This window comes from Electrona antarctica (genome assembly GCF_951216825.1).
Source record: "Electrona antarctica genome assembly, chromosome: 4".
In the NCBI taxonomy this organism is placed as follows: domain Eukaryota; kingdom Metazoa; phylum Chordata; class Actinopteri; order Myctophiformes; family Myctophidae; genus Electrona; species Electrona antarctica.
The window spans coordinates 29439568-29463566 of NC_136809.1; the positions used below are offsets into that span (position 1 = coordinate 29439568).

Consider the following 23999-nt stretch of genomic DNA (forward strand, 5'->3'; position numbering starts at 1 on the left):
TGGGGGAAAGCACACACCATTTCTCGTATACACAACTTTTGTAAAGCCTATAAGCCTTGATTCTATATTACGGGGAAAAACGAAAATAGTTGCACATGTCTTTCAAAAATAGCCTACAAACAAAAACAAGATGAACCTCTGTGACCTTGTCTATGAGATAGCACTATGGGCGTCTCCTTTACCCTAATACATTTTAAAACACTCTTCAATGTTAGATGAGATCCCATTGTTGGACAGGACATGTGGCCTATTTCTGCAGTTGAATAGCCAACTCTATATTGACAGGTATGGTATATAGCCTATAGCTGTCAGGTAGGAACCGACAACCGAAGTAGGTATAGGCCTACTAACACGAGTTCTATATGCATATAGAACTATAAGACTATAGACGAGAAACGCCCAATAGGTCTCCTTATCAACCAGTGGCAGACATGTGATAAACCCCACAAATAACTCTGGAACATGGTGCTAAATATTTGGAGGCTGTTTGGACTAAATGTTTGGACGCTGCTAATGTACTTAACATCACACGCACCAATACCATGGCATAAACCACGCACATTAATGCGACACTTGCAAAACACGTGTTCAGTGTAGGGCAGGCCAGAGCCTGGGGCAGGCTATATCGAGGCCTGCTGTCGGGGAAAGACAATTAAGTTGTGTTGTGCGGAACCAACCTCATAACAAAAGAGCCAATTAACTGCGTTGAATTCACGAGCAGGCCTACATTGTCCATCACAACCGCGACACCAAACGCACGGCAAAATTAATTTCGACTAGTAAATTATGTAAGTAAGTAGCCTTGCCGAGCCATGAGGCCCATAGTAAATGATGTAGTCCTATAAAAAGCGCAACATTTTACAAAGCGACTATAACCTTATATATGCTTTGTTTATAATAGGTTAAAAAGATTACTGCAACCCATACGGCAGTTATATATTAGAGAAACTGTGTAAAATTACTTTTGGCAAAATGGCATATAGGGTTGGAGGAAAACATAATTAACATATATTGATGATATACAATTTTGTTTGACCACTTCGACTGCAATGGATGCTATTTAACTCATGAGGCCCGAGGGTAGCCTGGCTTGGCCAGCCTCATAACGGGGATTCACTGAAGAGAAGAATCCCCGTTATGAGGCTGGCCAAGCCAGGCTAGCCCGAGGGTATAGCCTACATTTTTACAAAACAAGATTCAATTGTAATTAGAAAAAAGAAAAGAAAAAGTATAGGGTTAAATGAGCCATTTGGTAACTGGGAAAACAATACAAAAGAACCTGTATGGCCATAAGTTAAAATTAACTGGATTTTACTGTATAGCGATAGCCACATTCTATAAGTCCTATAACTCCACATGCTTGGCCTCATATGCACTACACTTCCTTAAAAAATCATTTGATTATAGCATTCGGTTTATTTATTATGAGCAGTACCTTTATATTACCCCTGGTATTATATTACCCCATTCCAGCAGCTCCACCTAGTGGTTTATCTGGACAACTACTGCAAACAATAACAAATAATTGTATTTAGGACTGCACAAGTAATCATGGTGCCAGACTGCCATGTCTGGACCAAATGCAGTGAATTATCCTATAACAAATACTAAGAGTTGAGTCCATGGCCCAACTACTTACTCTATTCTCAGCTCTAGCAAATCCTGGTGTATCCTGACTCAGCAAACACCAGGACATCATGGGTTGGAATCTAGTTCATGACCTGCATGTGCTGCTGAGTGACACCTCCACTCTGGGCCTTTACCAATGGCATGCAGCTAATAATGCATAAAGACCATAAAAATAAGTAACTCATTTGCACGAGACTCAGATTGAAAATTGGTTAAGCACAAGTAATTTTCTGCCACGGTATACAGTAGCTTGCAACTTATCAAATGTAAAATAAAAAATGAAGAATTCCTCACTACAGCTTTGTGATAAAGCTGATTTACTTAGCAAAACTTAAGTAACTTTCAATTCTTATTTTGTCCTGCACCGCAATGGATGATTAATAGCCTATATGCTTAATATGTTTGTAAACTATAGTAATTTATCAAAATGTAGCCATAGATTGTAACCTTTTGTTGGACATCAGATATATGTATTGGCTATAAATAGCCTATAGAAAAAAGACAGAAAAAGGTTAAATAAATCGCAGTTTTTATTAACTTTGACACAATTTGGGCTGACAAGCAAAAATAAATGGACTGCAAAGGGCTGTAATATGGTTATGTATTGTGGCAATATTTCATGAATGTGTTAAGTTCTCAAATTAAAAGATGACTAGAAATATAGTGATTTCATACTGATTTAATGTAAATTATTATGAGAAGTATACTTCCCTATAAACACAAAAAGCAATATCCATGACTAATAACTGACTAATCAAACAATAAAACAAAGTTCAGTGCATGGCTGACAAAAGTAAAATTGGAATAGAATATTGTAGTATAAAGATAGTATATCGTGGCTGTCGGGAGGATACCACTTAACTCCATTTTTGAGTTTTCTTTCCCCATAAATCAACACTATTAACACCCTTTATGTCTGTGTTGTTTTTCGAAAATATTGAACCAATCAAAAGTATAAAAAAACACTTTGGAAAGAACCTCTCAACTCCATTGCAGCCTCAAGCTGTCTGTGAAAGCACCTAACCCCCCCCCCCCTGTGTCAGACCTATGAGTCAGACTCGCCGAGTTCTCTCAAGTTTACTGAAACTGCAAATCTGTCTCTGTGAATCCCTCTTTGCAGAAGTTATTGTAACGCGCGATGCAATGTGTGTAAACTGGTGATTATAATGACACATGCAAGTAACTGACAATATGCAAAGTCAGAATACCAACTTTGATTTGTTTTTAGGGTTTTCTTCATTTTCTGAAAAAAGTATTTTGTTTTTTCATTTCCTGAAAAATGAAGATTTTGGAGGTGGTTTCTTCCCAACAGCAGAGATATTGTATATAATGTGTTAATATAAAATCTAAGACCTAGTAATGACATTTGACATTGAAAAACACAAAGATTACTGTAGTTACTGCTATTTGCCACTGTAGGCCAGTGTACCAAAAGGAGGTATTCAGCAACAAATTACCATTTGTAACCACCAATTTACAGAATGGAAAACATTTTACAATTATACTATTAAGCTGCACCTGTTCTCATTTTGCATTCGTGCAAGCACTTTGGTCAATTTATATAAAGAAGAGAAAATAATTCTACCATACATACATGTAGTGAAACTTTGCCCCACAAGAGCCCAATAGTCTACTCTAATAGTCTCTTTTGATATGCAGTGTTTCAGCACTGAATAATTGTTTTCATGAAGCCCATATTCAGAAGTTAAATGGAGGAAACGTTTAAAACGTGATCAGCAGCAATAACGGGAATGCCGTCAGTCTTGGCCGAGCTCTGCTTACTGGTTTCAAAATGCATTATGTAAATCATGCAAATCAATCTAAGTTTAAGACATCACATGCCACTTGAGATCACTGAATATTCGCTGTAGCATTGAGAGCAGTTACATCATTTGTTCTTTAACCGTTATCTTTCATCACGTCTCGTGCAATGAGGCATAAAAAATACAGATTTTTACACCACAAAAAATATAAATTCAGGAAAAATAACTTCTATTGTATAATCTTATATTGTATAATCTCAAGAAGACCTCAAAGACTAAGTTGATTTGTCAAAATGTTGGTTATCTTGGGAAAAAAATGCTGCTGACCCAAATATATCATGCTTTGCGTAGTTGTTGCTGCAAGGTAAGGTCAAAAACGTTGTCCCATGAAGTCTTTGCGCTTTGAAAATAATGGGTGTGTATTCCAAAGCAGGAGGGAAAAAAACACAGTAAAAGTTCCAGGTTCTTAGAGAGAATAATAAACATGCATTCCGTGTCAAATCAGGCACTTGATTGTGATAGATGACAAACCCCCTTGTAGAGAGATGTAGAATCCATTGTTTCAGGTTGGTGATAGTGATGTTGACAGTGATGCTTCTGGGAGGTGAAACGTTCTCTACTGTTAATGTGTTTCTGCTTCACTCAGTGTTTTGGTAGCATTACTGAAGACTGAGCTTGTGACTGCAATACAAAACGCAAAAGGCAGATGCTTAGAATAGTGGACTTGTCAGTTACGATAGGCCTACTACATTAGGATGCATGCAAATTGCCTTACGCTTGTACTGTTGGGACTGAAAAGCAGACAAAAGTTAAGTAAACAACTTTACTACATGTGCCTTCCATAAACATGCTTGTTTATCCAAGAGATAAAGTAAGATAGTTCAATGTAACGAGGGCAACATATCTAAACAAATCTGGGTCTTTGATAGTGTTTGTTTGCGTCCCTCTGGTTGTCTAAACTATATTTTAAGATACAACTAAACAAGATAATGTAGATACCTGTCTACACAACTTGTGCTACAATCGTCGTAACTGGTGCGGCAGCTGCGAATGAAAAAGGACTAAATAGGAGACTTATATTATAGGAGAATTACATTGATCGATGGACATGTTTCGGCACAAGCCGCTCTCAATGTGATGCAGGTAAGTCTACCTGCATGCACCGAAGCATTTTTGGATTGTCTCTTATAGTCCTTTCAGAGTCTTTATCCAGAGTGCAGGCCTCTGCTGTATTCATATTCTAATTTATGAGTAAAAAGAAAGTCAAGGACAGTATCCCCCACTCATAATTCTTTTTAAACAACATTTACCAGCCTTTTGATTTACTAAAAGATGCTTTGAAGGGATATTATATTAACAGTGGTGTAAGTCAGATGTGCAAAGCCCGGGAGCCAATCGTGGCAGGAGGGCATATTTTATATGGCCGATGCTTCCTATAACGGTTTTGTTGTTCCCGATGCTTCCTTGCTAAAATGTATTTATGGCCCGCCAGCGTAGTCATGTGAAATACATTCTGAATGGTTTGAAATAAATTTGAGGATAATAAGATGCATTTGTATGTGACTTTGTCTATAGTGTTATGCCATAAGGTCATTTCATATTTTGCTTTGAAAAGGGTTTGGACACCCCTGGCCTACTAGCAGCATGCACAACAATTATGACAGCAAGAGGTGCAGCGGTTTGGGCAGATATTCACGTCAAGAGGCGGCAAGTAAACGGCTAGTCCAGGCATCTCCTCCAAATTTTTAAACAGCTGATGGATGGAAATTACGCTCGCGCGCAGCTTCAACTTGTAGCGTCGGCAACACGTTTCCGTTTTTTTTACGACACTATAAGTTTAAGCCGCGAGCGAGCGTCATTTCCACCCGCCAGCTGTTTAAAAAAACCCGGAAGAGACACCTGCTCTAGGCGTTTTCTGACACGAAGATGTGCCTGCGCCCATTGCGAGATTTGCTCCGGATTCACACACAGACACACCCACACACAGCACTTACTTTCAGGGCCTTTATGGTGTGAGACCAGTCCATCTGGCAGATCTGAGGGATAGCGGTGAGCAGGATGCTACTAGCTTTGTTAGCATTCTCCTTCATCGTCTTCATCACATTGTCAACGCAAACCTACAAAGACAGGGATGGAAAACGGATGGAAGAGTGTTAGGAATTGAAAATGAATATGTGTTACAGTGAATTTGATAAATCAGTGATTTTGCTAAATCACTGGCCAGTCAATTTGAGAAACGGGAACGGAGGACTGCTTGTGTATCATCCAGGATATGCGTTTTGTTTTCCCCGAAATAAATCAACATTCCACATGACAAATATTTGTTTTTAATTATAACATTTTAACAATTTAACAATAAAATGAATGTGCTTTTTAATGTAATTAAAGGGTTCGTTCAGATTTTTGGACTTATAAAGCTGTAGTAAATACGGCGGTTGTAAAGGTATTTGAAACATGGAACATGAACATGGAACTATTTATCACTACGCCAGCAGCACAAAACAAAATCATAACCCTTTAATAAACCAGAAAAACAGAGATTGTGGCCCACCCAACTGATCTGTATTTTTAAGTGCTATATTCTGAGCGTGTTTAAAGGAGCATTCAGTGATTTGGAAAAAAACCCGGTCAGCTCCGGTAACAAGATGTGCACATGCACGCTCTACAGTGGGGGAAGTACAACAGACCAACAGCACGTGAACCAAGGTCCGCCCCACTCGATCATGATTGGATGAAGGCCCCTCTCATCCTGATTGGATGAAGGCTTTGCCACCCAAAGCCCAAACCGAAACTAGGGTTTTTTGACCCCAGGGGCTCACTGGGGACAGGGAGGAACTCCTTATATGGTCAGCACACTCTATAGTAGGGAGGATTATCCAGAAAAAAAGAAAAAATAAGTGATATTTAGATTAAGTCAAATCACTGAATATACCTTTAATGTTTTTAATGATCAATACATTGAGTGTGTTGTAAACTAATGTATTATAACTGTACTCATTTGTGTTATGTTATATTCATTGGTATCACAATGAAAACTAATATTAAGATTTTAAAGAAAAATGGCATGACATTTATTTTATGTTGTTTTTTATATTATATTATCAATACATTTTTAGTGTTTTGACAGTTATTTGGGGGCAATATCCTCCTGACCCACAGGATGAGAATCACTGCACTAGAGGATTAGATGATTCTAAATTAAATTAAATTCCCAGTGAAGTTTACTGTTTCAATGCACAACTATCTAATAATGACAATAAAGTCTATTGTTAAACTGTAAAATACCCCTGCCTCCATTAGAACACAATGTCAACAAGTCAAATTCCTGTGCTAAGTTCTGTTCCGATCCCAGTTTCAATAACCTGGTTTCATAATGATGTTGTGGTTATCCCTTGGAGCGTAGACGGAAGGAGAGTGTGAAGCCGATGACTCAAGTCTGACTCAATCTCCTCTGGCAGCGGTTAACACCGGAGGCTGCGGCAAGACAGATGGCTGTGTGTGTGTGTGCATGCGCGTGTGTGCGAGAGATGGGAGGGGATAGGGGACAGAGAGAGGTGGGGGCAGGACACAATTTGTACTAGTGGGGAAAAAGAAGAGGTGTGGGGGGTGAGTGAGGGGAATGTGGTACACGGACAAGAGGAGAAAGATGTAAAGGCCGGAGATAGGACTAGGACCGGTTGGGGGGTGGGGGGTGGAAGGATGTGGCAAGCTCCTGCTACAGGAGGTAGAAGAGGTCAGCTGCGAGAACTAGGAAGTCATGATTAGAGTTTTTGTGTGGGTTGGGCCGGACACAGAGTGCTCCCAGACTGTCAGACTGACACAGACAAATCGTTTTACGGTAAAATAATCTCTTAACTGCTTGGACTCCATCTGGCCAGAGCATACAGATAATATTCTGTGTAGAAAAGTTCACTGAGGGCTATTTTTTTTAAAGTAGTGTAGTCCATTTGTTAATGCCTGTTCAGCCTTAGAACACATTTACTTTTTTGCTTCAGGTTTATGGATTTATATTTGCTGCATTTCAGTTTGGGAGTACCAAATTGTGTAAAATAAATTATAGAAAATATAGTTCTTCCCAGTGGAAAGCACCATGTGGTTACATGGGCATAAATGGACATAAAGTCCCGCCACCATTTTGATTTATTTTGGCTCTGATAGGCACACATGTGATATTGGAAGGGCCAGGCTCTCAGCTTTAAGTGGCCATTTATTGTTTTCAACTACATAAATGCATGAATTTTAGATAGGGTGGTGAAGTTTTTCCAGAGCCTTTGTGTACAAACTCTTAGAAAGCAGAATGCATTGGAAAGATGTATGGCAGATTTTCATGAACTCTTCTCTTCCCTTTCACTAACCAATGTGTAAAACTGAGCCTGTAATCCAGGGTATCTTCCCCAGCTAGCCTGAAAATGCTGCTCATAACCGGCCTTTGAAGCTAGGCTCATCTCCAGTAGTTCCGGTGTTGGGTGACCTCTTTTAACAATGTCAATTTTTTCATTGAAAACTCATCTTGAAAAGGGCACCGATAATAAATCTGCAACATCATTACTTGTGATGGTATCAACTTGCTGCCATTTTGCATTTATTTACATTTACTATGACTCGCTAGTTGGTGCTGTACCATACGGCGTACGCCAATACGCTCAGCCCAAGGGGCTTCTACAATACCATGACAACTTAAACACTACGCCCATTGACTACAGCTCCAAATATGATTGGTTGATCAAACTGTCAATTCACACCTGGGCTCCCATTAATTGGCCGGGGCATGCTAGAATACCCCTGATGGGGGATATTCTGCCCAGAGACTTGGTAGTCGATTGTCAGTTATTTTTCCCAGCACAAAATAAACAATACAATGTTTCAAAACATTAGCATGCCATACAGTTGAATTATTGCAAATTAAACAAATATTGAATTGCCTAACAAAAGGCAATAAAATGTCTGCAGTTGCATTATTGCTCATAGCCAAAATGCATTATTAATAATATTAGGCCTGACAGGTCCATTCCTGCCATTCCATTTCAGAAAGACAGACACACACACAATCAAAGACAGAAGCGTTTACAGCTGGTGTTAATTATTTGGCACTGCGCAGACTCTTAAAGTTATGGTTAACCTACCAATGATATACCCTCTGAATTTTAGTATGGTTATTTCAAGCTGAAAACAGCAACGCTTGGTTACAAAGTATTCCTTCCTTCTTACTTGAGTGTTGAATTGAGATAGTGCTTTCGTGTGTGAGAGGAGAGGGGGTGCGGGGAAGAATGCATCTCGGCTCGGAGTGTCAGAGTTACCCAGAGAGACGCTGCCTACAACAGTGTTTTACCGACTGGATTGTGCTGTTTGTGTATTACTTCTAAGCATTCGGTATTATTTACTCAGTGTTAAAATAATTTCGTCCGAAAACCAAAACATATTTTTTAACCATTTTCGGTGGCCAAATATTCAGTGCATCCCCATTCCCCAACTAATACACAGTAGTACTGAAAGTGTACTTGATGTATATGGATGTTTGATTGAAATATTGATTGATTGATTGAAATATTTACAATCAATCAATTACAAGTGGGTCCACACCATGTTCAATTCATCAGAAATGTACCTTACCTTACCGTGTATATATTATCCTCGCCACCTAATCTATATTTACAATTGAGAGAATTCCACATTCCTCTTGGCGACACATTTTTGGCAAGGAATGTGAGCAGCACCTCCAATCCGCCATTACTAAGTGTGGTTTTTAGTGTAACACCAATGTCATTGTTTTTTTTTGCCTTAGACTTGAGCGTGCCGGAGTCACACAAATTCTAGTTCTGCACATTCCCCATTGTTGCTAAGAGGTTTTTGAACAGGGTTAGTATGTCTGACCTGTACTTTGTAACCCGATGTATAACCTTATTTTTGTCTTATCGTATTTTATTTTATCATGTCACTTACAATCCAGTGTTATCGCCACTATTATCTTGTATTGCTGTTAGCACACTCTTGCGGAACATGCCACACCACTGCTTGTTCCTGTATGAGTGAACAACAAAAGATTCTTGATGATTCTCTCACTCACTCACCGCTTCCTCGTGTTCCTTCCAGCAGTCATAGTCTGTTGCCATGGCGATGCTAGCGTAGCAGAGACCCGCCTCCTTGGCCAGAACCACCTCTGGTACGGTAGTCATGTTGATGACATCAGCACCCCACTGCCGGAACATCAGACTTTCTGCGCGCGAGGAGAACCGGGGGCCCTCGATGGTCAATACAGTACCCCGAGTGTGGCACTTAACTCCCATGCCCCGTGCTACCTCCACTAAGACCTAAACTCAGATGAAGAGGAGGGAATTCACTTCAGCTGTGCTCAATTTAGCACCACTTATTCAAGTGATTTAACATTAGAAGCATAGTGATGAAATAGCATGACTAAAATAACTCAAAGGAAATAAGATTACAAATTCAAGTGTGTGATTTAAAAAAAAACGAATTAATAAAGCTATTTTAACCACATTTAAGTCGATTTTTCCATTTAACACATTTCCTAGCCATTTCAAAACAAATTAAGTAGTATTTTTATTTTTAAAGGCCAGGGTTGAGAACCACTGGTTTGAGATTAAGGGTGATGAAGTGGTCCACTCACATCTCTGGTCCTATTGCAGAAGGGCTCTGCCATGGGGATGTGACAAACGCCTGGAAGACTTCTGGCTCGTCCATCATGCAGTGTCTGAGATCTCTTGGTCGTCCTGGTGGAGCAGAGGGAAAATGTTGTGGCTAAAACACCCAGGAACACCAAGAAAAACCAGTGTCAGTGGTTCAACATTTGTTCTTGATAGAGTAATAGAATGGAGTTTCAATTATTTGTTAGAATCTCTGTTTGAATGTTTGTTTGTTAGGCATGAATGTTTGTTATGTCAACAGTATGGGCAAAGTCTTTTGGGGTGTGAGGGAAAAGAAAAAAGGGGGAAATTATTGAAGTGTGTCCCTCTCTCTCTCTCTCTGATGCTGTAAACAAACCCTTTTCTAAAATAATAAATATTATACAAATAATAATCTCTAGAGATTATTGCAAATCAAATGATCAGAGATATGATTGGACACAAATGCAGCCTTTAACCTTCAAGACAAGACAAGTTTCCGATATTGATCAAACACATGGAAACCCGAGTATGTAGGAATAGCAAACTCAACAGTAGTATTTAAGTAAGCAAATACCTTCACAGAACAAGTCTGACAGTACACAAAGAGCAGATGATTTCGGCACTATACATTGTTTTGTACGAAGGTGTTCTTTGTGAGTGCACTGTTGTTCAACCACCCAATCATTTTGGGAGAAATACAATCTAGAAAATGCGACTAAGCAGTAATAACCATAACTAAAATACCACATCACCTTAGAGCTTACTGCAGGATTGGATTATTTTTTTAATTAACATCTTTTAAGATCTCAAATTGTTATCAAAGACAGTTTGTAAAAATGTATTCGTATGTATGGTCTGTATAAAGTCCAAAATGCACCCATACCTAAGGATAAGACGAGAACCAATTGTTTGATTTGTTTGTACACTGCAGTATATGAAACAAAATTGGATCACTCTTTATGAAACATGACATGGGTAGTAGCATTTCAAATCTATAAGACCAAGATAGCTTTGCATGAAACACTGTATATATGATTTTTATTTATAGAGCACCTTTCAGACATAAATGTAGTTCAAAGTGCTTTGCTTTACATTGAAATTGGAGACTCAAATTAAAAGCACAGGTCAAACAGAGCAATAAGTTAAAATCTAGTTGAGAGTGAAATTGAAACAGTGAAATCAAAAAGGGTAAGATAATTTAAAAGCAGATCAGTTCGAGGCAAGGTCATATTAAAGTGTTTATAGCTGCCTCTTAAAGCCATCAACTGAGGTTGCCTTCCTGATATGCAGGGAGAGTATGTTCCAAATCCTCAGCACATACTGTACGTAGCTACCAAAGGCAGCATCACCATGTCTCTTGCCATTCGTCGGTGGCACCATCAGCAGTCCTGCACGAGTGACCTGAGGGGGCGGTCTGGGACATACTTCAACAGACAATCGCATAAATAGGAAGGGCCATAATTCACAAGTTGCTCACCACTTCCTCGCTAAGTCTCATGTCCGCTTGCCTCTATAGTCGGCAGAGAACATTTTCATTTGCGATGATGCTCACCGCGGCCCGCTGAGGCCTTCCTATGATGGCCTGTTCCATGTCCTGGAGGTCGGGGAGAAGCACTTTGTCACTTTATCACTTTGTCGTGATGTTGGTGGCAAGTTGGAGCACATTTCCGTGCACTGGCCCATTGGGTACTTGGTACAGCCCCCACCGTGGTACGGACACCCCACTGCCCGGTATGTTGAGGACAGGTACACAGGACTGGGGGAGCAAACACAGAACACCAGTATCCTGGAGTCTGTGGTTATTCCATCTCCATGGAGACGCTGTGTCTGTCGGTGGAGTTCCACCAGGGCTATGTGCCAAGCACAGGGCAAAAACATACCTCATCGCCTCTCTTACACTGGTGGCGCTGGAGGGAAGCCATCACGAGAGTGCACGCATGTGACCAACTAGGGGCTGACTACAATACTTGTTTTCACTATTAGAGGCTGTGTTATCTTGTGTCCCTGGCAAGGAGTGAACATTCTGCTGCCAAAAATGGCTTCCACAAGCATTTATTATCAAATGTCTACATCATTCCTGTCATGCCAAGATAGAGAAACCTATTATAGTTAGCATTGTAACAGTCAATACAAATCACCATATATGAAGCAAATACACCTAAGCGCAGCAAATGTTTAGTGTATGGCATCATGGTTATGTAATGTGATTACAACTAGAGATGTTCCAATACTGTATCGGTAAAGTATCGGATCGGCCCTTATTTGGTCATATCGGTATCGGCGAATATGCCAGTCTAACCACCGATCCAACACAGGGGTAAGGGGTTGACACTATGGCAGGTAAATAAAATGTTGGGGCATGTGGAGTTTGCTTTCGGAGTTGCCAAACTGCAAGTGCACATTTGAGTGAGGAGTCTGTTATAAACATAACATGAGATATATAGCTAGATAGCTATAAACACTATTCCCGGTCGGTGGACTTCGCTGGTATCGGTATTGGTATCGGCTAACATATAATTTGTGGTATCGGGATCGGATCGGAAACGAAAAAAGTGTATCGGGACATCCCTAATTACAACAAACCTCTTTAAAACAATTTCAAAACAATAGCACAAACAGAAATACTGTAAGAAGGTGCTATAATAAACAATCAAATGGTTTGCTTAGGAGGAGCAGCAGAAAACAAAGTGGCGATGACATCATCAATGTGGCATTGAAAAAGTAATGCTTCCACTGAGACATGTCCCAACAAGTTCAAACAAGCCATGTCCTCATTTCTTGATCACGACCTGCTGCCTGGACTTGTATTTGACTGATAATGTGTAGTTACTAGTTATGGTGGTATAAATACTACTAAATACTACTATCCAAACTAGGTTTCTCAACCAGTGAGCAATGTTCGGCAAGGGCAACACACAAGGATCGACTAAATGAAGGAATATTGGGACGTGAAAAAATAATGTGCATCCTGACCTCCATTGTCTGGGTCCCTAGGAGACCAGTTGAGAACCAGTAATAGTTTGTCTCAATCCGATCCTTGACAATCGGGATTTGTGTCCATCAATAGATTGCCTGTGCCTTACTGTACAGTCAGGGGTTTGTTAAATGGTGTGATCAAAGGAGAAACAATGACACACCGTGTCGGCGTGTCATTGTTCCAATGCCTCACCCGGAGCCACGTAGTCGGAATTATGGGCAGTCCTGGGTACTTTTTCGTGGAAGCACTGCTCAACAGGATTCCATGTAAAACAGCTGTGTCCAAAGTGTGGCCCGCGGGCCAAATGCTGCCGTTGGGCGAATTTTATTTGCAGCTTCATACCTGAGTTGTATTATGAACGGCCCGCCCTACAGTATGGGAAGTTTTTACATTCAAGTATTCAAAAAGTATTTTTTTTTTAACCTTGCTTGCTTGGTTGGTTACGTAATGTGACATAAGGCTGAGATGCCCTTTTTGATCACAGCACACACCTGACAAAAGACCAGTGATATTAAATATTGATGATGATAGTTAATTTAACAACAGGATCAGTCGAGGTGACTCTGTAACCGACTGTGTAGCCTTAGCCTACTACAAATGGAACCAAAGGACCCTTTTATAACAATAAACTCTGATGGAAATACAAATGGACTGTTTGCATTTGGTTGTATTTGTGCACTCTCAGGTAGCATATTCTCCAAGCCATTATATGTCACTCCTCACGGCTCACGCACAGCTGTCTGTTGTAGTGTTGACATTGGCTTGGCACTAGGTACAAAGAACATCTCTCATGTGTTGAAATCGCGGGGGTCCGCGGATCGCCGGGTCCAACGGGGTTCCCCACGGAGGAGCGGAGGTCGGCGCGGGGGTCCGTGGTAGGCTGCGTGCAGGAGGTCCGAATGTGTTACTGTTAAATCAGCGGGTGTGCTCCGGTGTGCTCTGCTTTGCTGCGCGACCGTTTCGACTATTATGGTATTAAACGTGTCTTGTTGCGTCCCCCCTTCTATGGGTTTCATAGAAAGGCAGCCAATCAGAAGTACGCGTCAGTATGACGATGTCAACTCTCATGGCGAAGTTTTCATGGGTATTCATAGACCAGTGCTTTGCAAGCCACTGGTAAAAACAATTTTCGGCATCTGCCACATCAATTAAGGTGACTTGATTAATTGACATAAAAAAATTGTTTTCAAGTGTTGCTGTGCACAAACGTCAGTAGCATTAAATACAAAAACCCCTACCTTATTCCATTTCTCCCCCTCCATTTCCCATTTCAAGTGCATTTGTCTTAAATATGTAATGCCAATGCCACTATTCCAAAGGCCCCTCAGGTACATATTTAAACTATTTTCAGCAATGGTATAACGCATTTTTCCATGGGTAGATCTTGTTGAGCTGGTCATTTTTAAAGTAGCTCTCAAGTAAAAAAATCACACCCGTGTGAACTGAGTGGTGTAAGGTTTTATATAGCATGATCAGCTGTGGTCTGACGTAATGTCTGACGTAATGAAATCACACCCGGGTGAACTGAGTGACCACTTTCCTAGATCTAGGCTATTGAGTTCAGCATTCAGCATCTCTGTTTCTCAGCTGGAGTTTTTGTCCGATGTGAGGTATTATATAAGGTAAGGTATTATATAGCCTGATCAGCTCTGATCTGACGTAATGAAATCACACCCGGATGTGATTTCACAACTGGCTTTTTTTGTGCAGAAAAAATTAGCATGGTTGCTACGGTCATCCAGTTCACCCGGGTGTGATTTAATTACGTCAGAAATTATTTTGAACATAGCAACCATGCTCATTTTTTCTGCACACAAAAGCCAGTTGTAGGAGTGGTTTACACCACTCAAAAAGTGTGGGCAGTGGGCTATACCAATAGCCAGGTCTATAGTTGTAGACCTATTGGTACAGTATCTTGGTCGTTCTAGAATTGGGGGTACATTTTACACAACAGAATTGATAAATATTTCAGTTTGTACATCAATTTTCATAATAAATCATGCATGTTTAACAAATTTACCGACATCTTTTATGTATTTATTATCTTGTTGATATTAGTGCAGCGAGTCACACAAACTGACAAAAATACATACAAACAGGATTAGGGTCATGCAGCTGACTGTTCACTACACAGGGATAAGTCACCCGATTTTAGCCAGAAACAGCACGTCTCATTGTACAATCTCAATTATTCAGTGGAATTTGTTAATCTGTTGTTTACAGCTAACTGAGAGTCCACAATTTGCACTTGAATGTCACATGTAGGCTTAATTCACTCGACGTAGACAAAGGTCAGTGAGAGAATATTCTAGCGCTGCATAGGCTACTCCACGCAACTGCAACATATACACATTCTCAATTTCCTGGCACTATGTTAAACACCAAGGAGCAATTCAGTGCTCACCTACGAAAACAATGCAATCAGCCACCAAGTGAATACACTGGTGTCGTGTGTGGTAATTACTAGGAATTCAGAAGGAGATGTGTGTAGCTCACTCAGTAATTACAGTATTACACAATTTGCACCACAGACACAGAAGATTTGGAAACTGACAAATACATTGTATTTAAAAAAATGAAAAACATACAGAACAGTTGCTATAAGCTGCTATGATAGTATTAGAGTTGTTGCTGCTAGTTATTGCTTGTATCTCTGTCTCTTTTCCTTTGTATCTCCTCTGTATCTCTCCTATCTCTTACCCCCCAGATGTACAATTGGCCACCGCCACCTTAGAGCCTGGGTCTGCCTAAAGTTTCTTCCAGTTAAGTTTTTCATTGCCACCGTCACAAAAATGCTTGCTCAGGGTGGGACAATGTTGGGTCTCTGCTCTAAAATATATGTGTTTTGAGACAACTTATTGTGATTTGGCACAATAACAACATTTAGTTGGGCAGTGAGGGCTACTTTAATTCAAATTCCATACTGTCACTTTGAAATCATGCTGGGTGACATGATTCCTAACTGGCAGACACAGAGTACAAAAATCTATTGCCTATTATAATAAGTAATTCCAAATAGAAAGAAAAAGTTGTTTATTTACTTTAAATCAGACTTCAAATATAAAAAGGGCTATATCAGCATTCTGTTCATTCACTTTATAGTCCCTGCGTGTGTTTACATATGGCGGCTGGCCAGTGGCCAGGCACGTGCACAGACTGCACACAGACATCAAAGGGTGCTTGAGCACCTGCCCATTTACCCAGCGGCGTCAACTTTGGGAGTGCCTGAGGGCTTGGGCACCCACTGAAAAAATAATAAGCCAAATAGCACCCACTGAGATTGAATATCCCCTCCCCCTGGTCATTTTGTCACGTAATCAAGGGCTGAAGATCCCCTCCCCCTGGTCATTTTGTCACGTAGGCACACACCTTTACGGGGGGGTGGATGGTGCTTGGGCCACTGGGCGAACAGGTATTCATTCAAATGCTAATAAGGTGGCTTTTGTTCTGCTTTTGATGCCCGCCGCCGACAACGTAGCTGCCGAGGCGGACAGCACTGTCAGCGCCAACACAACGGCTCTTTTAAGAGCTAATAATTCTAAAGGTGTCGTCAGCAGCAGCAAGCAGTCCGGGGGCGCAAATATCAACCCATCTGGAAAGAGACATTTACCTGGATCACTGGGGAGCACCCAGTGACGTTTTAAGAACCTGCCGCCCCTGCATTTACCCATCTGTAAAAAGTGCCCTCTACGAATTCAGAATTTATTGGGTGAAAGAAATTCAAATGCCTCCTTTCCATGCCGTACCCGAAGGCAGAATTCAAGATAATTGCAAGATAACTCTCCTGAAGGTGAACGCTGCATTTTATGTTGAAAGAATTGCTCTCTGTGTAGAAAATTAAATCCATGCCATACGCCGTATCTCCAGTAAAGGCTTGATTATAATTACTTGAGCACGGTGTTACGCACAGACATTTCAGCCCCTGCCCCTCTAATATTCTCTGCTCATCCCTGTGGGTGGTATAGTATAGTACAGTTTGTTCTTTTTCTCAGGACTGTTTACTCCCATTCAACTCCAAATGGAATGAAAACAGCTGGATTGATGTTCACAGTCCCCACATAGCATCATACAGTACATAGTAATTCTCTGCAGTCATGTTATAACAGCGAACAAATGTAAGATGACTCTGCCTGATATAGTCTGGGTTGCTAAAAGCTATACAAATTTAAAAGTGTGGTCTTCTTATCTAGTGGGACGTTTGTTTTAAAATATTCACCTCAAATTATGACTCAAATAAAAGGAAATTGGAGAACATGTCAAAAAGGCATATGTATTGCTGGATAATGATACAGGGTGATAGGAAAACAGACGAGATGAACCACACTATTGTTCCCAAGCAGGGTCAAAGTTAAAGACAAAGGAACATTCAGACGAAATTATTTGGGTGAATTATACCCCCAACAATATTAACAGATTTGTTGTAAAGAATATATTTAATAACTCTTGCTTGCGACCGAAGGTTCAAACTTTAGACGGGCCTGCCCCAAAGTTATTATTGCAGCCGCGCCTGGCAGCCGGCGAAAACTAGACTTCTCGACAGGCCTGGAAATTAAGGCCCAGCCCTACCTGGGCCCTCATCAAACCCTGTACACTCAAGAGAATGTCCCTGCTACCACCCTTAGATCTCCATATACTGTATGGAGCTGATCTGTTCTGACATAACATATGTTGATCTGACCTCATCAAACCCTGTACACTCAAGACATGCTCCTTATATGGCCAGTACAGAATTCATCACAGAGAAGATTGTGTGCACATCTCAATGCCTATATTCAGGCCAGGTGCTGGATGTCAGGCATCAAGGCAAACATCAAGGAAGAGGAAGAACATCCGCACACCAGTTTGTAGAGCTCCGCCTTTGCAATTTGTTGCCTTAAAATAAAGTAAGTCTCGGAGGCTCGGAGCTCTACAAACTGGTGTGCGGATGTTCTTCCTCTTCCCAGTACAGAATTCATTCCATGTTGATCTGACCCCTCATGCCAAAGCACCAGCACTCGCCCAGCAGTCTGCCGTTAATTAACAAGGCGGATGCGTACACGCGACCTTGCCCTTTAGGGCGAGGTCGCCCTCAGGCGTCTTACTGGTTTAGTTCATATTTGTCATTAACATATTCATTATATAGGAGCCCTATAGGAGCACTAAATACACTGTGCTGCAAACACTGGGGACACAAATATTGCAGTTATGTGGAATTGCTCAAGATAGTAGCCAGCTGAAACTTAAACCTGTCTTGAATGTCAACAGAAACATGTGTGAACTGAGTGTTGTGAATTCACACGAACCACAGAAACTGATACAATGAGTGAAGAGTAAGAGGAGATCGTAAGCACATTTCAGTGCACCACTGTCTTACTTGTTTGTGTAGTAGTGAGAACGTCACAGTGACAATACTTGTGTATGGCCACAGCACCCAAGGCAAACTAGGAAACCTAGTCCACTGGAAACATATCAAATGGATGAGGCATTTTTTAACTTCCCTTCCCACTGCATGGCTGAGGGAGATGCAGCACATATCATCATACCGGTAGTCTCTTTGTACATATTATTGATCATAATTTGTTACATAAATGTGGATAAACACTGGATTCCTGATGATACTGCATCAAAGTGCATGGCACATTTCTAATTTTTAGGTATTACGAATTCGTTTTTTGTTTAAATGACAATTACAAAAGACAAATACACTTTTTATCACCTGACGAAACTTTATACTGGACAGTCAACTGGTAAAGGCTTCAACAAATGTGACAAATTGCTTACTGTGACTGTGAGTGACTTCACCTGCCATCGCTAAGCTTTCTGGACTTTCTAGATAAGTACTGAATACTGTGTAACATTACCCCCGTCAGTGAGATGTGTGGGAAGCAGCCACATTTATTTCAGACTGCCCTGTGCACTGCACAATCCTAGGTTGATGGCTACTGCCTTTTCCTCAACATTGAGTGTAGAACATAATATAAACGTAGTTAACCATCCAAACACATTGACATTTCTCCTTCCACAAACCTTCCATCTGAAAACACTAAACAAAACAGAATGGTTTCAATTCTGAACTTATTTCTCCTTCCACAAAGACTAAAATGAATAGATATAAAAAAGAATTATGCGAACACAGACTATGCCAAGTTTCTGCTCACTGAGCAGCTCTTTAAAGTTGGGATGTATACCTTATGGGAGGAGTCATACAATACCCAAGTTAACAATATTATATCCATTAAGCCAGTGGCTCTGCCTTGGGCAGTATGATGCGGACATTCAAAAACTGGAAGCAATGAGCATAATGCACACAATGTAAATCCCATGACTGCAAGCTAACAGTGCAAGGTAACAGACCTGCTATGTGCCATGGTTATAATAACACATGGAAAAATGAAATAGTTGAGCATAAACTGTGATTACTTACAGGGACTTGGTAAAGTAGTGTCTGTATTGAAAATGGTTACATTCCTTTCCAGCTGAAGAACAGAATGAGTATGCATCTCATGACCAGGATGATGAGACATTATATAGAGAACAATATGAGCAATGTAGCAAACATATTATCATTGTACTCTTATCCGTTATGCCCAACAGGAGAGAAAAAGACAAAAAACAAGCAATATAAGAGCACATGAGTTTGAGTAGTGAGTTGAGTCTGAAAAAGGTTTTGAGGACATCCAACTGCTGATATTACTAGTACATTTTCAATGGGGGAAAAAAAATACAGAAACAAAACCTGCTGCCACCCCAGTCAAGGGCATTTGCTGACCTTATGTTAAAGAGGACTAAAGAGGATTTTTTGCATTTTAGGAATTGCAGGGCAATCCATAGTCTCACCCAAAGTGTCACAGTGAGCTACATAAGGTACATGACACACCACCTTGCCTCAGATTTGTCCATACACCAAATGGTCATCATCATCATCATCATCATATAGGACATAAGGAATAGGAGATATGCTCCAGACAACATTTTGGACGGAATGAATGGACAGGTGGACTGCAAACCAATAACCGGTTAGTCCACACCAGCCCTAGACATGACAGATATCCTCTATCTGTGCATGAGAATGCTATACATTGCACACCAAAGTCCTTGTAGTGGTGCCGGACCCATATCTCCATATCTCCCATGTCTGGAGGTTGGGTTTTTAGAGCCTGGCACCGAAGGGGTCCGCCCTAGAACAGACTCATCTCGTGCTCCAATCAAATCTAAAAGTTTACTCTTTGTTTGATTTTACTCTTAAATTGCATTTAAAGCAATTCTAAAACGTAACTGTTTTTCAAAGAAGACAATTCAAATTGTAATGGGAAGGCTCATATTAAAGAATTGGAAGGCAGATAAACCTCCCTCTGCGGCCCAATGGATCCAAGAAGTCCTGTCTATGTTAAAGTTGGAGAGAATTAGGTATAATGTCCATGGCTCACGAGAGAGGTTTGACAGAACCTGGTCTATGTTTATCTCATACGCTGAAAACTTTACATTCCCCTAAGGGGCAGATGAGGGCACCGGTGACCAGACCTTTTTGTTCCGTCTTTCTATTTTTTTTCCCTTTTTTTTTTCTGTCTTCTGTGAATTTGTGTGCTATCTTATTGTTTATATAAAATTTTCATGCGTGTGTGTGTGTGTATATATATATATATATATATATATATATATATATTTATATACTCTATCTTTGCATCTATATTTGCTGTTTATGGACGGGGGGCGGGGTACAAAAAAATGGAACAAAAAAAAACAGTTTTGACTGAAATGCTTGTCTGTAATAACCTGTAAAAAGGAATAAAAACAAAGTAAACACAAATTGTACTGGGAAAGGGTAATGGGAAAAGGGAAATGGGAAAACAGTTTGTGCGGGAGATCGTGTGCCAACAAAAGTTTCATTTCCTCATGTTGCGTGCTGTGAATTTCACATGAGAATGTGATGTGGAATGATTACGACAAACTAGATGAAAAAACAGTGCAGTGCAAAATATCTAGCATCAAGTTTGTATGTCACACTTCAATGTCTGTGATTTTCAATGTGTTATTTGACCTGCTATTTTCAGTGAGCGACACTGTCACATATAAATGAGCCTTATTCAGTGTTACCCATGACACATAATGGGAAAAAAATAAAACATGGTAGAAAACGTATGTATTATGGTAATACTTTCGATATGATGACCCATCATGAGCCAGACATCAGCCCAATGTCTATTGATGACAGCACAAGACAGTCAGTTAATGGCCCCTACACACTGTAGGAGTTTTAAAGTTGTCGGCGAGTCATCAGATCGTTATGAATTTCACACTACAGGAGTCTTTTTTTTAAATCGCCTGTCATTATATCGTTGTGGCTTTCACACTAAACGATTGATTGTCTCCGCGCGGATTTACCCAAGGAATAAAGGTTATATATATTATCATCTGATCATCATCTATCGATACAGTCGACGACAGACAGACAGACAGACAGACAGTGAGCACAGCTGTCCTGTGCTCTCATTGGCTGTAACACAGGACTTCTCGGGACGCGGTCGCAAGTTCGCAACCCATTTCGGCGACAGAGCCAAATATCAAATGTGCTAGATATTCAGAAACGGTCGGGAAGGCGTCGGCGATCACTTTTATCGGCGCTATATCTTCTCGCAGAGCCTTTCACACACAACAAGCAAAACCTCGGCGATAAAAGCCTGATCTTGCGTCAGATCGGGAGTTTTGTCGGCGAGCGTCAAAAATGGTCCCGACAGCATAATCGGAGCAAATATCGTGCAGTGTGTACGAGTCATAAGAAGGAAAGAGCACCACCTTCTCCCGTAGCATTTAAACAGTATCTTTGTCCAGAATGATAGTTCAGACAAATCAAACTCCATAACTAAAGCATTGGGGGGGTTTGTGTAGCCCAACTCAAGGACAATGCAAGATTTCTGCATATATTAATATAATGACTCTGCCCACTCTCATTGACGTTTCAGCTATATACAGACATGACTATAAATTGTAACGTAAACACATGCTTACTTCAAAGAAAGCCTATTTTTTAAAATACCGTTAATATACTTCGATGCCCAATTCTGAACATGATGAGTCCCTAGACGACGCCAGTCAGTCTTTCCCACCCTACAGAGTGGAAGGGAAGCCATGCCATCATTAGATCTTGTTTTGTTTTTGGTAGTGTAGTGGTAGTGAGTGTAAACTCGAATGAGCTGAGGATCAAAATACAGGGAGGGGGTTCTGATTCTGTGTCTGGTAGTCCACCCACCTGTCAATGAACTGGTCTATAATGACGATGTCTCCAGGTTGGATCTCTTCTCTGAGGGAACCACATGCTGTGGTGACCAGAAGATGGGTGCAGCCTTCCTCCCACAGCGCCCAGATGTTGGCCTGGTAGTTGACGTTTGACGGCATAATGGTGTGTTGTCTCCCGTGTCTAAAGCAAGGACAACAAATGATGCACAGTAGAATCCAGTCGTGTGAGTTTTTGTAATGGACCTGAGATAGCTGCTGTGTAGCTATAAACTAGCAATATATTTATTTATTATAGCTAAAAATTACAACAAACAGTTCTTTCATTTAATCTTTGGCTGGTGCCAAGTATGGTCACTAGATGGTGCTAACAGATAATATAATGACATTGTAACGGTAAGAGAGGTTTCTCACCTTGCAAGGAGCACACATTCAACGTTTTTAATTTTCCCAACTATCAAAGCATCTGATGGCTGTTGGAAAAGAACACAGTATAGCATTATACACAAAATAACTAGATTTAGATTTTAGAGTTAGATTTAACCTTTCTCATACACTGACTAGAGTAGACAAATGGGTCGCAGAGGGCCGCAACCTTACAGGGCCCTCAGAGATGAATGGTTGACCTTGATTATTCACATTGGGGTTCAGTCTAATACTGATGTCATGTGGACAAGGATTGCAAGTGAGTCCCCTGCACTGGATCTGGTGAAGATACCAGGGGGAGTTTACCTTACTCTAACTAATAAACTGCTTTATATAATAAATAAAGAAATACAACTCTAACTCAACTAATTCACAATATAAAACTGACCTTTCCAAATGGCGTGTCAACATATTTCTCAGTTCTTCCCTCCAAGATATCGGGATCATCAAGGCCAGATCCTCCAATTATTCCAATCTAGAAGAAGAAAAAATAGTGTGGTTGGAAGAAAATATTAAAAGGTCTCAAACACTATCAAACTCCTTTATCAGAATTAATATCAGACAGGGTTATTATGTATTTTGTAAATTGGACAAATGCATACAATTTTAGTAACTGAAAAGCCTGGCTGTAGCATTAGTTTGATTGCTCGACATCAGAAACAACCAGTACCACAACCAGTACCGCTGGAAATTAAACATTATGCTTTATGCTTTGTAGACTTAACTGGTGTGATGACTCAGCTTTTCACTCTGCTTCAACACTGGTGTTCTATAGAATTCAGTTCCCCCCTGCAATTTGTGTTCCCCCTAGCGCCACTCAAATTGAATAACTAGGAACTGGCCCAGCAAATAAAATAGTAGTCCTGCTGGGATTTCCCACGGGTGTGGAGAGGGAGTTTGCTGACAACACGGCCGGCATTGCCATTATGCAGCCATTTTGTGAACCATCGAAAGTCGATAATTATGTTTTCCAAATTCTACTCGTGTTGCTTGCTTTGCATCCAGATAAACTCCAATAATATCCAATGTCCAGACCAGCTGGACCGTTATCTGCCTATGATTTTTGCACCACTGAACACTCGAATGTGCATTTGTGTTGAGGGATTTATGCACCACAACCTGTTTATCTCAGACTCTTACTATATAATATAGTTGTTGACTGGTATGACTGATCATGCCCTGCATTGACAAGTAAAACACGTTTGTCATACTTAATTATAACACAAATGGCATGAGCATCAGTCATCGATTGTGTGCAGAATGCAGATGTCATTTTAGTCTAGCTTCCGCGAGCCTAACGTAAGTCCCGGAAAAGACACACTGTGATTGGCCAGTAGTCACTTGAGTGGCAGCGAGAGACATGGAGGAGTT

The 23999-nt window shown here is 40.6% G+C and overlaps 1 protein-coding gene across 3 annotated transcripts in view; it reads right to left on the minus strand.

Moving 5' to 3' along the window:
* The window catches only part of LOC306921472 (S-methyl-5'-thioadenosine phosphorylase), a 52611-nt gene that overhangs the window by 19554 nt on the left and 9058 nt on the right, over positions 1-23999 (minus strand). For 2 of the 3 annotated variants that reach the window (XM_079498605.1, XM_079498607.1), the window contains 6 exons: positions 23017-23103; positions 22617-22675; positions 22219-22386; positions 10018-10120; positions 9461-9700; positions 5387-5509 (listed from right to left, as the gene is read on the minus strand). In XM_079498605.1, the coding sequence (XP_079354731.1) occupies positions 5387-5509; positions 9461-9700; positions 10018-10120; positions 22219-22386; positions 22617-22675; positions 23017-23103 (780 nt within the window). Of the gene's footprint in view, positions 1-2141; positions 4074-5386; positions 5510-9460; positions 9701-10017; positions 10121-22218; positions 22387-22616; positions 22676-23016; positions 23104-23999 lie in introns of those variants that run through there. The other variant, XM_079498606.1, reaches the window with a different exon arrangement.